Raw genomic sequence first — 13,596 nt, 5'->3', positions numbered from 1 at the left:
GAAGCTCGATCCACATAATGCCTACGCTTTTACCTCTCTTTACGACCTACGAAACGAGCCGGAAATGTCACAGCCGTGGTTTGTCGTTCCCTTCTATTCTGGTTGCGCTTTAGCGCACGGTGTAATGTCTCCTTTGATCGTCTCTCGGTGGAACTCGCGTTCTTCCTTCCCTTTTGCTAGATTAAACCTCGAACTGTTGCTTCGAAAGTCGATCGTTTACCGTGATGATGCTTTTCCTTCTTTGATTCCATCGCAATATTCTATTTCCACGATGCAGTTTCAAGAGGCGAGCGTGTATTTTACGGATAACAGTTGGTCTTTCACCTCTGTTTTACCTCGTATATATGGGATCAGTAAGTAATAATGAAACCTGGACAGCTGCTGGTAAACTTTATTGGTGTATAAGTATAATTAGAATTTTAATAAATGTGAGCATAAAATTGAGCGATCTACTGTAATACTACTATATAATACTACGTAATTATACCCGTAAATATACGTAAATTACACCCGTACGTATAAATTCTTTTTTTAAAGACATATTTCGAAATAAGACCCGCTAATGCATAACTTAGGCACACGCTAACGCCTAATAACTAGTCTGATGTATCACCGTCAAGGCGTTAAGCTGTGCAAGACTGTGACCATATTTATAGTTATTGTAAGCCCGTACCGCGCTGTACAATCATAATTCTCTTCTAATTAAATCGTTAACTCCGCTGCAACGCGCTTCTTTTCAGTAACTCAAATTTTCTTGGCAGTAGGTAATTCAAGAATAGTTAGTAGCATATATAAATGAAGTTTACAAATTAGAAACGTGTATGCATATGGTCAAGAGAAGAATAATGAAACAAAGTAAATCTGATTTTTCTAGTCGTATCGGATCAACGAACGATCTTTCTCTGTACATATATGCGATTCAAATTTATTCCATCGCCTCGAGGCGACGGTAAAAGACACATCAGAGGCGCGCACAGACAGAATGTGTCTTATCGATCCGTTCTATTGCGATGGTCATAACAAATTCATAGAGGAAAATACTCGACGATGCCGAGGGAATGGCAGAAATACACGGTGCATAGTGTGAGGACGCAGACACTGATTTCATCTCTTATCGTTAATCAATACACGAGAGAATTACCGGAGAAACGTAGAGAAGTGATTCTCCGCGAAATCGTTTCCGACTAAGGTATAACCGTAATTGAAGGTAATCAGAATCGATAAATGTCATGTCCAAATAGGATCGTAAAAAAAACGTTAATTTTCCACGGCATCCTTGTTTGAATATAAATACCCTTAGCTCGATATGAGAGCAATGATTCATCCCTCTGTTTGAGCTACTTTGCATTTTAATTTAGACGAGAAATTTTGCCCAACGAATTATTGCGTGATTTTTTAGAAATACATTTTTACGTCTCTGAAATATAACATTCATCGATTACCATTTTCCATTTTTAGCGCATACTTCTTCCAAAACGATGATACTGCGTAGCTAATAAAAAACTAGTCTCTACGCTGTTATTATCGGCTACCTATCATCCGAGAATAACTGTCGAAGATAAAAATACTATAGGCCAGTAGCCGTACATACGGTGAAACAATGTCCTGTCCAGCTATAAATATGAAAAGTCGCTATAACTGCGCTGCCTTCGTGTCATACTTATGGAAACTCGTAGTGTATTTTTGCCCGACTTTACGATAGTCTGTAGTTTCGTGCAATGTTTTCTTTCTTTCTTTTTTTCCTTTCCTCTCTGTCTGCCTAAAAATAAACGGGGGTGATACCAACGATAATCTAGAACATAAATGAACAATATCGTAGAACGAACACGTGGAGAGCAGAAATGCCGCCGGTATTTATAAAGCGTGTAATCTATGCGCGATATCTATCGCGTAGCTAATACAAATCTGCGAAATATTACACGACTGCAAACACGACCGGTTACGTGTTTTCTCAGTACGGCGAGCAACCAGCATGTAATTACTACATCGTTAAAGCTTCAGTAACCGTTGTTGCACCGATAATTAATTTCCGCCGTTTCGTTGAATAATTCGTGCGATATGCAAGCGCCGCGTGTCGGAACGCGACAAGTGAAAGTGGCTGCCGCGTGTACGCAAAATACGCGCGACCATCATTACCGAACACGGACCAATAATGATCACCTGATGAAAATTTACACGAGCCTCATGCATACCGAACGCGGAACATGCCAAAATTATCTGAAATTGTTTCGTTTCCGACGATTGCATGCTCGTTAATTAACATTGGTTTAGACTCGATTAGAAGCGTTTTGCCTCTGACTAATCGATATTAAAGTTTATTTATTGCCGAGAAATTGACGCTTATTACTCGATAATTACGTTTCTACGAAGAAGTGACATTTTAAGGGACAAAGAGATAGACAACACAGAGTACCTACCGGAAATAACCGTGCTGTATATAGGTGTACGCCCGAATAGATAGGCTAAACACGGTTCATTACTGCAGCATTCATTACGTACCTTCCAAAACGACGACCCTTCGTTGGTGCTTTGACCGTTAAAGCAAGGTAGAACAGGTCGCTTTTCGACAACTCCTACAGACTTCTTGAATAAATGAACAACGCGATGCGTAACAAGCCCCGCTATCGTATTTTCGAAAATGCTCTTGAAACGTTACTTTTCACGTTCAGAAATATAGTAGTATAGTACATAGTATCGAATAAATAATTTTCACGTCCTATATAACGCTGTGGCAGAATTTGGAGCTTGCAAACGGTGAACCGTGTTTAAAGTTTGTTGTCAGCTCAGCGCTGACGGTTGTGTATGCTACAACGGGAAATTCGTAAAGTTCCTTGGTAAAGTAAGCCTTATTTCGTTTCATTTGCAAATGCTATTTGCATTTCGAGACGAACTTCCGTGAAGGTATTCTGTTCGTTTTCGTTTCATTCGTTGTACTCTGTAGCACGCTACAGTATATAGTATACCATCGTAAATATTCAATATCCTTGCTAATTAACGCGAATCTATCTCGATTACGTTCTACGACCAACGAACGGATGTTTTTTCAGCGTCATTTAATATTTGAACAGATTTCGATTGTCCGATTTCGCTGGAATCGGTTTCATTATAAAAACACTTGCGGTGACTTTAGTTCGAGAGAAACATAAGTACGATAGATACACGTAGAGGAAACTATTTGTTCCTACATAAACATCGGCCTAGCATTATACGCGTACGTGTTCACCCATATACCTGACCCGGCCTGATACGCGATGCGAAAACGCGCTAAATAAACCTGGAATGATAACAGCAAAAGGATTCGCGTGACGTCCGAAGCATATAAATCCCTCTACAAATACGAAAATATACAAAAGCATTTAAATAAAAAGAATATTTTCACCCCACACTGTTGCTTTATAAAAATAATATTTGGTATCCGAGGCTGCTGTTTTTCTTCTTGCAGTCATATAAAAAAAATTAGTATGTATATCAAATGGACGCGATACAGTGAGATCGCAAAATCGGTCAGTAAAATATATAACACGGTTGAAATACGTAATTTGAAGGACATAAGCAATTACCCAGAGCTTCGTCCAGGATTATACTATGTCGACTCAGGATCAGTTCAAATTTTGCAAAATTCTGACTTCTATCAATTTTATGACTTATCATTGTACTGTCAGAAATTTCAGAAAGCTGACGTACGTAAGTGCCAGCGTGCATACAAAATGCACATAACCCTAGCTGTAGTTAGATCAACTAGTGACCCTATTTTAACGCTTCGTTTTACGATCTGGCTATATCGCTCCCGATACGAAATCTTCTCAGTGTCTCCGACGTCCCCAAAGACTGTCCGTTCCATCGCCCTTCTTCAGTATCGTTCGATCGACCAGCTCTTTCTTCGGTGTTTTTAAATTGTACGCCAAGCCTAAGCGCGCCATCAGCTCTATAAAACCGGTGGTAGGATTCAGGCCATATGCGCCCAGTTCCGCAGCCTTGTAATCCCACGGGAAAGAATGATGGTAATTATGCCAACCTTCACCCAGCGCGAAGAAAGAAACGGTTGGGTTTTCCGTTGGCTTGACCCTCCTGCAGCGGAGTAGAAACGAGGTTAAATCGCGTTTGAAAAACGGCTCCGTCGTCGTTCGCAAGTTTTAATTAACTTGGCCCCGTGATCAGGTAGCGCGGCTTGAGTCGCGCCAAAACTTGCCTGTTATATGGTCGATTTCCCCACATGTGGGCGAAACTGTTCACGATAAAAGTGGCGTGCAACGACCAGACGTAGCGAATGAGCATCGCATGAACGCTTATGAACCACGTTTCGCTCCACACGAACACCGGCAACAATATCGGCAGTACGAAGCACAGCGAAATCATGATGACCTCGTAATACCTGCAATGAGATAGCAAAATGCCCAAATGACCGCGTTTCACGGTTTGACTAGCCGCGACGAAATGTAATTCACGTTGTTTTAACGCGAACGAGATCTTGGAAGCTTCCATAGCTCAGCCTCCGGTAACGTGAACACATATTCGTCGGCTCTCATTTCCGAGTTACGTGTCTTTTCAGTGGAATATTTCGATGCTTTGATACGGTGTAGCTTTATCAAAATTCCTAAGGAACGCGAAGCTAATCATAAGCTTGTAAAGGAACGAGGAAATTCATGAATCCATTAGAACAGGACTGATATCTTTGAATTACCACTGTAAACATGAAGATGAGCGAACACGTTCCGACAGCCGTACGTGTAGGCAAACTAGCTTAGAGGAAATATCTTACTTGTCGAAGAATTTTATTACAGGATCCGCAGTGATGTCGCTCATATCGATTTTACTGCCGTATTCTTTCACGGCTGGATGCCTTTTAACCATCAGCCAGCCGATATGAGAGAAGAAAAATCCACGGGTCGCATCGTGCGGGTCTGCATTTGTTTCTGTGTATCTGTGATGCGTCCTGTGATCTCGTATCCATTTATAAAAATGCGTCTAATCGAACAAGAAACATCTATGAAATTATTGCTCGAGACAGTTCCTCGAGCGTGAACACAGAAAGTTAGGAGGGATTAACCTACCTGACCAGCCATGCAATATAAGTAAGCAAGAAATATTCGCAGAGGAATCTTGGCGGAATAACTTTTATGCGCCCACAGGCGATGAGCTCCTGCCGTTATTCCCAAACCAGCCACGACACCGTACGCAAAACCTTCAGGATGATGTAACATAAAAATGATACGTTAACGTCTATGCTACTATCCTTGAATATTTATATCTCAGTTTCGTTTTCGTTTCAGCCAAGAGGGTTTTTGATATTTAAAAGGTATATACGTTTAGCATGAAATCGAAATGGTGAGTCACGCATATCGATACTTAATTTCTTGATTGATCTTCCATTTAATAAATTTCTTAACTTCTTACTTTCTTCAAGCTTAAAAGATTTTCCAACGGATAAAGGAATATTTGGGCGAGAAGAGCGCAGGATGCTTAAATCTCAAGCTTGCAGATTGAAAGAAAAGGATAGAATCGAGAGAAAAATGGGATAAAAATCGATTTTCCAGCAAACTCAAATATTTGATGCGTCAATAAATGGTTTGTTTGAAATTCTGAATGGATAAAAATAAAAGAGGTAAAATGAAGGAAATTTGAAAAAGGAGAAAAGCGAATTTCCGGTACGAAGTAGAAACGAGTCACGATATGTACTTACTCCAAATCCACGTCCAAAGCTTGGCATCTCGATAACCGCTCACGAAACCGTAAACGGCGAGGAAATGAAGCACAATGATACCAATCACATTTCGCCATATTATCCGTTGGCTAGCCGAGGTTCGTACTGGCAATGGAAGCGGTTCCACGTCCTTCTCCATTGTCTGATTCGCCTCCTTCTTTTCTTCGTACCATGTTACCGTGGTGGTACACATTCTTGAAACGAGATGCTACTCGATTTTCACTCCTAATTTGAAAATTGATAGATACGCGTGCTAAAACGCCGATAAAAATGATCCTCTTCCCGGTCTCCGATCAAATTTTATGACCAACCTTCGTGTAAAATTTCTGTTCGTTAAATATATTACCGATACTCTAATTATCTTACTATGGCCGCATTAATTAATTAACGTGATTAACCATTAAGCCGGCGATATGACTATAAATTACACGTACAATATAAAGGCAGTAATTGCATCCACTTCGGTTACATCATCGATTCTCGCTTCTCTGCATAAAGGATAGAAACATGCGTTGCTATATAGCTGTACATATTCTACTAAGCTTCACGGGCGCGTAACCCGTTCGATAGGCGTAATTTGTCAGATATAAGGAAGTTAACCATCTCTTTTACGAGGCATTTTGCATTCGCGGTGGAAGAAAGTGCAAGGTCTGGCACGAATCGCGCGAGCCAACGCTGCTTGATAGACTTATATAAATTTTGTAGAAATACACTCGCAAGCCTGTGAAATAAATCACGACTGAAGTTTTCAAGAAGCGATAAGCACTTTTAATAATCTCCGTTTAATTGAACGCTCGTTTAATGCCAGAACTAAAATAAACTCCGAAGTCGTTCCAGTATCCATTTTTCATTCACGGCAATTGCTGTTCGCTAAACAATCGAATCGAATTGCTGCGTAAACGAGATAAAATAAATAATGTTTTCTACGTTACAATTGGCTCTGTCTATTAGATTACCCGTCTCGCGAAATTTGTACGATTTGCTCCGGGACGAATATCGTAAGTAACTAAATCGATCTGAAATGGCGTGGAAAGAACTTGAATAGCGCTGGCGATTTTATATATAAATGTTGTCGACCGTACACCAAGAAAGTATCTGTTAATCTCTGGTAATCTTTATTACCACTTGCACGACAGAAGCTAGTATTTCGAGACGGCGAACAAATCGACCGCTTATCGTTACAATTACGAGTAGATTTTCAACGATTTTACAACACGATCCAATTATTTACAGAGAATGTTTATTTTCAGGACTGTGATTTCTTGAGTTGTGAAACAAATTTCTGTTTTCTTTTTATAAATTATTAGAGAAATATTACAACTTAAGCCAACGAGATCTTTTGCGTATGAAATAGTTCTTCTCTTTGAACATAGTGTGTAAGATACAAATAAAAAAAGCCACGTCTTTATTTCAGCTATAAATCCCCATCCATTTGAAAAACAATCAATTCTATATTTTTATATTCCATATCCGTTTGTTTCAAGTTTAAATTGCAAACTAATTGGCACTGCCACTCAAAGTGAAAGAAAGAACGAGCATTTAGTGACGTTGCACGAATTTTACGTCGAGCACCCGGATTCAATCAAAAGTTTAATGCATTCTAAAACAATTTCGTACAACGTGAATTATTCCAGAGTGAAATTAGAAGACAAAGAGAGCGGTGCCAAGATTCTCAAGATTCTTTATCATTTCTATTATCACCTCTATTATCGCTTTAAAATGAAATTGCCTCGTGAGGGCGAGAATTTTATCAACCGTTTTTGTTGTTGGAACGTGGTCGAAACGCATTTGGGCAGATGTCCGGCTTTATATTAATAATTCAATAACACTGATGACACATATGCGACTCTGTGTCCGCTGCATGTGATCGGAGCATAAAGCTACATGGCGGACATCTGCGACTTCCGGGCACACGCTACGCGGAAAAGATATTCAACGATATATGGAAAGTTTCCTGTTCCTTAACCGATACGTATGTTCGTAACAGTTTGACGTCGAACCAGTTACGATTCCAGGAATTCTATACCATCGTCCTATAGATTTATAGATTATGGAAGGTCTGTCAACCCTCCTTAGTTAAAATCTAGCATTTCTTCGATCTTGGTTATCTAGCATTTGGCATATTTGTGGTTCTTTGCGGGTTTCAATCGCGTTTTTGTTAGTACGCCGCGCTTTGTTCCAACATTTTATCGACATTCCGCTTCATTTCTTCAGGGCAAAGCGGAAAACTTTATTTCTCTTGAATCGCGTTTCAAAGCCATTTTATGGTGATACGTAAGTGTAAACGATTTTATGAGAAATTTTCTGCCGGATTTTTATCGAAGTCCGTTATTACGTTCTTTTGATAAGTCAGTTATACAAAGACGGACGAATTACATAGATCTTTGCGTACTGTATATCGATCACTGTATATTGTAATATAAACAGACATTTTACATTAATCTCTCTCTCTCTCTCTCTCTGTCGACCGATCGAAATGATTGCCGACGTTTCATCATTTTTTCGTGTTTTTCGTACTTTTCGATGCATTTTTGACACACACACACACAATTGCGATTAATTCGGTTGGTCTTAATGTACGTTTCACAAATCCGTATGCAACAAAATTCATATATTCAACCTGCTAATCACTTTGGTCATTAAATGATTACGCGTGTTACTCCACATGGTGTTCTATTCCAACCCAGCATCTTTCGAAATTCGGGGAACCGTGATTTACGGTACGCCGCGCATAGCGAGCATCAAACCGAGCCTGCCCCGCTTTCGCTCGTAAAATTGCGTCTTTCGACATCGACGGCAATTTCCTTTTCGTTTTCTATGGCAGTTCATAAAAATCGGTGCGTCGATCCGTGGTCGCGTACCCATATAACGACGACCACGTATGATGGACCGTCGAACGACACTATCGTCGAAACTGACACGAGCGCATGTTCGTTAAAATTATCGTCCGTTTTCGCGTTGTTCGTTCACGATGCAACGAAACCCTGCCTGTAGCAACGATGTCACCCATGATAACGTCCCTGACAAATTCAATTGAATTTTCAACGTTAATGCGAGCGAGGTCGCGAACAGGTTTAAAATTGATATTGTTGCGGAAATAGAATATTGCGACACTTAGGCCTTTCTATTAACTTTTAGAAGGAATTGGATATATTCTTGCATGTATCATTTTCATATCAATTTATAGAAGATTCAACAAAACCAAAATTCTCGGTAGAGCTCCTGAGAATCTACTTTGAAAACTGAAAGTCTAAATATATTTAAAATCCTAAAGTTTACCAGGTCACCCTTTAATCAAGAACTTTTATAATTAAAGAATTAAAAATTGATGAAGACAAATCAATTTTAGTTAGGATGATTATAGTTCTTGCTAGTGTAACAATTTTTATAGGTAACGAATATGGAACGAAATGACACATTTAAAAATACGCCATTTATGAATAAAGAAATGATCATGGACAAGTCGTTGGGAATCGGGCGACGAGATAATTTTAAGTTAACCTTTCGAGGCGAATTTTTTTTTTGCGCTATATTGATGCGCTATATGATGAAACTATATTTAGTTGATGAAACGCTGTTTAGTTGATGAAACAAATGCCTGCGTGATTTCCATTTCCTAATTGTTACATCAAAAGTTATAAAGATCGTGAATGTTTATACAAATTTCAATTGTTCTGAATACGATTAAAATGGAAATTAAGCGGATATTTATTTTACTCGTTAAATTTCAGATCGCTACGCGTTTAATATTTTTATTGTATTTCTATATATATTGTTTGCGTTACGTATATTTTTACATCTTTTAACTTTATGAGTAATAAATAAATGCATAAACATCAGCAGTCTAAATAGAATAAATTAGCAACTTCCTAACAATTATCTCAGGATATCTTGTCCCGTTAGTCTCGAAATGCTTAGACTCTAACTCCACTCATTCAATTAACGTTTCGCAAACAAACCATTGCAAAAGTTTATCTAATCGAGAACATCCTGTCGAAATATCGTACTGTCGAAATCTCTTGAGCGAGTTTTTGCCTTCTCTTCCAAACGCTTCGCTCCATATCCTGACTTCCGGTATCAACGTAGCACGAACACCGTGACTATTCGCAGATATTAAATCCATGCTCGATTGCCTCAAGCCAGTGGATAACACTACGCTACAACGCTACGGGTAACGTTTTGTAATTATCTTCATCTGTTAATGATGCTTCTGCGATTTGTGTAACCAGCAGGGTCATAATGGGAGTAACAGAGGAAATTGCAACTTGAGAAACGCGCCACGAATTTCCGCGAACGTTCGTTCGTTAGCGAAGAAGAAGAATCGGAGGAACGGCGTGGATGAGCGCGAAAGTAAGTTTCCGGAGAACGCGTTTAACATTTGTTAATGTCTTGCGTCTTTTTACGAGCAGGGTCGAAGTGTTGATAATGAGTGAAAGCTACAAATTGATGGCGGCGAATTTATTTGTCTTTCTTATACGGCTGATTTCGAAATTGCGATCTAACTAGACGTTATTCGTCACGTAAAAGTAGATCAAAGTATAAGATAACATTTTTCCATACAACGCTTTGTTTTCGGAAAAATCAAATATGAAAATTGAGCGGATAATGGCATAGTATGCTATAGTTAACAAAAATATATCTTATATGATGTATACATATGTCGCAGACCAATTATACCTAATGAAATCACGAAGTTGTGGACTTCGTAACGATAGGTTTCATTAGAACTGGTTTATTTTTTCCAACAATAATTTAAGACAGCATTTTCTCGAAAAGAAAATGTGCTATGAAAAAGTGTTATTCTACATTTTAACTTATTTTTACGCGAAAAGGTACGTCCTTCTCCGATTACTCTGTATCATCCATCTTTCTTATTTCTCTATTCGGGAGTAAGAATCGCTTTCTCGCTGAGAAAATGTTTGACAATTCATTAAATCGATCGAGTCATAAAGAAATGGCGTTATTAGTCGCACCGTCTAAGCTAAGTACTTTAAACGAAACGAATGCTTGGGCAAGCGTTACAAGTCATTTGACCGGCATAACGCGTGTAATTTCGACTATGCACGTTAAGTAAGAGATACTTTCGATTTTTCTATATATCTACATTCCCTGACCATCGCTCAAAACTTTCGATATTTCTTATATTCCTAGTAATATTGAGGAACATGAGCAAACCTTAGTAGCGAAGACTATTATTTATTAAAGTAAAACATAGTGAATTATCTCACTACATTCTGTGCAATAAGAGCAATAAACCATTAAAATACATAGATCGAGTTTAGAGCGGATGAAAGATTGGTACCCGAAAGCGTGATAGTGCTGAAAGATTTGTGCAGGATATTGCGTTCTATTGTAGCTGGAATATTTGTCGCCCCGCAGGAAATGGATTCTCCGAATAAAAGATAACGCGCTGTATGCGCGCAAATACAAAAATGAAAACATAGCGTAACGAAAATTTCATTTCCTAGTATTCTACTCATGGAACGTGATGAAGGAAGTTACAATAGAAAATACCTAATCCATTAATGAAATTGATTGAATTTCATCGATTTTCTCTAAAGTACCTGTATAGATGGTAATTAATAGAGGTTAAATTACTGTAAAAACTTTCCATCCCATGTTGCATGTTGCTGCCAAAACGCTTCCCCGTTTTCGTATGCAGCGTTCTAGTGGTAACGAAACAACGTGGTATAAACTCTGGGTTTGTAAACGCTTCTGTTCGAGTTATAATCTTTCAAAGTTCCAGCATCACGGAAAATGTTCGTAGTGGCTTGTTCCAGGGTAGATACAAGCTTCGTAACATCGCTTCGTCTCCTATATTGCTGAACGCTCCGAACATTCGAAAATTCTCTGGCTGCTTCGGATCGTTTGACAAACATCCACAATATGCTGGCGCGGATATAGTAAATTAATAACCAATATTCCATAAATCTAATGTTTGAGATATTCTCAAAGCAACTGGTCCGCTAATGCAGTGTTTAATAACTCGTACTATGGATTTCAGCGACGAAAAATATTATTTATGCACGTATAAGCAAAAATACATAATTGCAAACGCGTTGATTGCAGAAGTAAAGAGAATACAAATTTAGAATTAAATACCTCATTAGGGAAATGCTTGCATAACCATCAGCAATTCTGTGCGATCATTATAGAATCGATCAAAATAGATACACAAATATACATATTGCTTCGATATCGCGTACCGACTTTGATGAGCAAATTAGGATTCTAACTGGTTTGTCGGAGTACAGACTCGTCTATGTACCTAACTACCTGGAATACCAAGCAACTGTATCTATAAAACGAGATTGATGTCTCGTACTGTCATTATCAATTAACCGAATTATCATGATTTTAAATGCAATAGAATTGTTTTCTATTTCCAAGCGCTTTAACTTACTTCGTTTATCCGGGCTAGCGGTTCTTGTTTCAAGCTGTTTCGGGACACGAAATTTCACCGTTTCATTCATAGTATTGTATACCCTGTTAAAGCAATATTGAATGATTCAGTACATACTTGTGTCATGGATACATAGAATGGTCTAATTTACTTGATATTTATTCATCAATGGTCATTAACGTTTAAACTAGCGGCTGGCTAATCCTTTAATAGCGCATCATTTATCAAATGTTAATGACTGTACAGTAGCTTATCAAACACTCGGTCGAAACCACTGTATTAGCTGTTACGAATTATCAATCTATGCACATGTGTTATTCGTTAAATATATCGCAATGAAGCATCATCTATCGATTATCGATAATTGCCAAAGACGTTACCCTGTTTTCAACGCGCCGAACACGGCATACCTTATAGCACGGGTGGTTTAAACGTAAAGATTACACGTAACAGCACCACATGGTTAAATAATCGTTTCAAAGGAAGATCCACAAAGTTATTACTTCTATCTGTCACGCGTGTATTTACATGCTGACTGTACGCATGTACATCCTTGATTTGTCGCAATTAGTTCACTCTGCGAAAAACTCTCGAAACGAGTATTCTCGATATTCGATCCTCTTCCTACTTTTTTTATTCCCTGTTTTGCCTCCTAGTCTAATTGCGTGTCAATCGTAGCGGCTAATTGCTAGCGCTGGAAAACCGGGTAGCTGACGTTATTCTGGCTCGTAATCAGAGAGGAACATTTTCGTGGAATGGCGAAGTCTCGACAGTCTCGTCTGCTGGCTAAACGACGGTAGCCGTCCAACTCATCGTACACACCGGTGTGCTTAAGTATCAGTAATCGATACATCTTGTCTGCGCCGATGTCACCGCGAACACCGGAGACCGGAGTAACATCGAGGACCGTCAAGCTACTCGGCGTACTTCGGGTTCTCTCTACTCACCCGCCGTGTCGGCCGACTACCAGCCACTTAGAAAGCCAGTTAAACACCACAGCACTAGCACTACCGGTGCGACGCGTGTCATCGAACTTGTCGATAACGTTTCACAGCGATTCCCTTGGTGGCCAGCCGTTTATAAAGTGCCCCCTAATCTCCTGACGTGTTCGTTCATTGTTAGATGCCTGTCCAACTATCAATGCCTCTCGAGTTGCTTGGAGGGGAGATTGCCAACTATACCCGATAATCCATAGTTTCTGAGATGCGTGGTGGTAGGCCCCGTCTGGAAAACAGGGAGGAAAGCGAGTCACTCCAGCCGTTTCAACTCCTACTCTTTCTTCCTCCTCGATCTCCTGTAATCTCGTTCCCCCGAGTTTTCCACATCCTGCTGTGCACAGGGGGTTATGTATCGTCGTATACACGGTATATATACGTATACTGGCTCGCGTCTAGACAAGCGTCTACACGAAACACACGTACCGACGTTTCGTATTTTTCCTGTTATGGCGAAGCCATTTCGCATCTCGCTTATCTTCGCCGAACTATTGCCC

General features: G+C 39.4%; 2 protein-coding genes and 1 long non-coding RNA gene across 6 annotated transcripts in view; 2 read left to right on the top strand and 1 right to left on the bottom strand.

The window, feature by feature from the left end:
- LOC100651536 (follistatin-related protein 5) overlaps positions 1-13,596 on the top strand; it is a 46,790-nt gene that overhangs the window by 3,022 nt on the left and 30,172 nt on the right. The gene's annotated exons all lie outside the window — the stretch shown is intronic.
- LOC105666323 (acyl-CoA Delta-9 desaturase) lies at positions 376-13,362 on the bottom strand. 3 transcript variants are annotated; one of them, XM_012314585.3, is made up of 6 exons: positions 13,052-13,362; positions 5,681-5,926; positions 5,052-5,182; positions 4,760-4,965; positions 4,190-4,372; positions 376-4,068 (listed from the first exon to the last, which is right to left on the bottom strand). In XM_012314585.3, the coding sequence occupies exons 2-6, from the start codon at positions 5,892-5,894 to the stop codon at positions 3,804-3,806; spliced, it is 999 nt and encodes a 332-aa protein (XP_012169975.1). In that variant the 5' UTR covers positions 5,895-5,926; positions 13,052-13,362; the 3' UTR covers positions 376-3,803. The 3 variants fall into 3 exon arrangements, with proteins under 3 accessions (XP_012169975.1, XP_048267096.1, XP_048267095.1); XM_048411139.1 differs by having other exon boundaries at positions 5,681-5,909; XM_048411138.1 differs by having other exon boundaries at positions 5,681-5,895; positions 13,052-13,360.
- On the top strand, positions 5,064-5,797 carry LOC125386139. Its single transcript, XR_007226023.1, has 3 exons — positions 5,064-5,194; positions 5,271-5,325; positions 5,405-5,797. It is a non-coding gene; the product is annotated as an uncharacterized LOC125386139 (long non-coding RNA).

The sequence above is a fragment of the Bombus terrestris genome, chromosome 12 (genome assembly GCF_910591885.1).
Source record: "Bombus terrestris chromosome 12, iyBomTerr1.2, whole genome shotgun sequence".
Taxonomy (NCBI): domain Eukaryota; kingdom Metazoa; phylum Arthropoda; class Insecta; order Hymenoptera; family Apidae; genus Bombus; species Bombus terrestris.
This window is presented reverse-complemented; position numbering and strand designations above follow the sequence as displayed.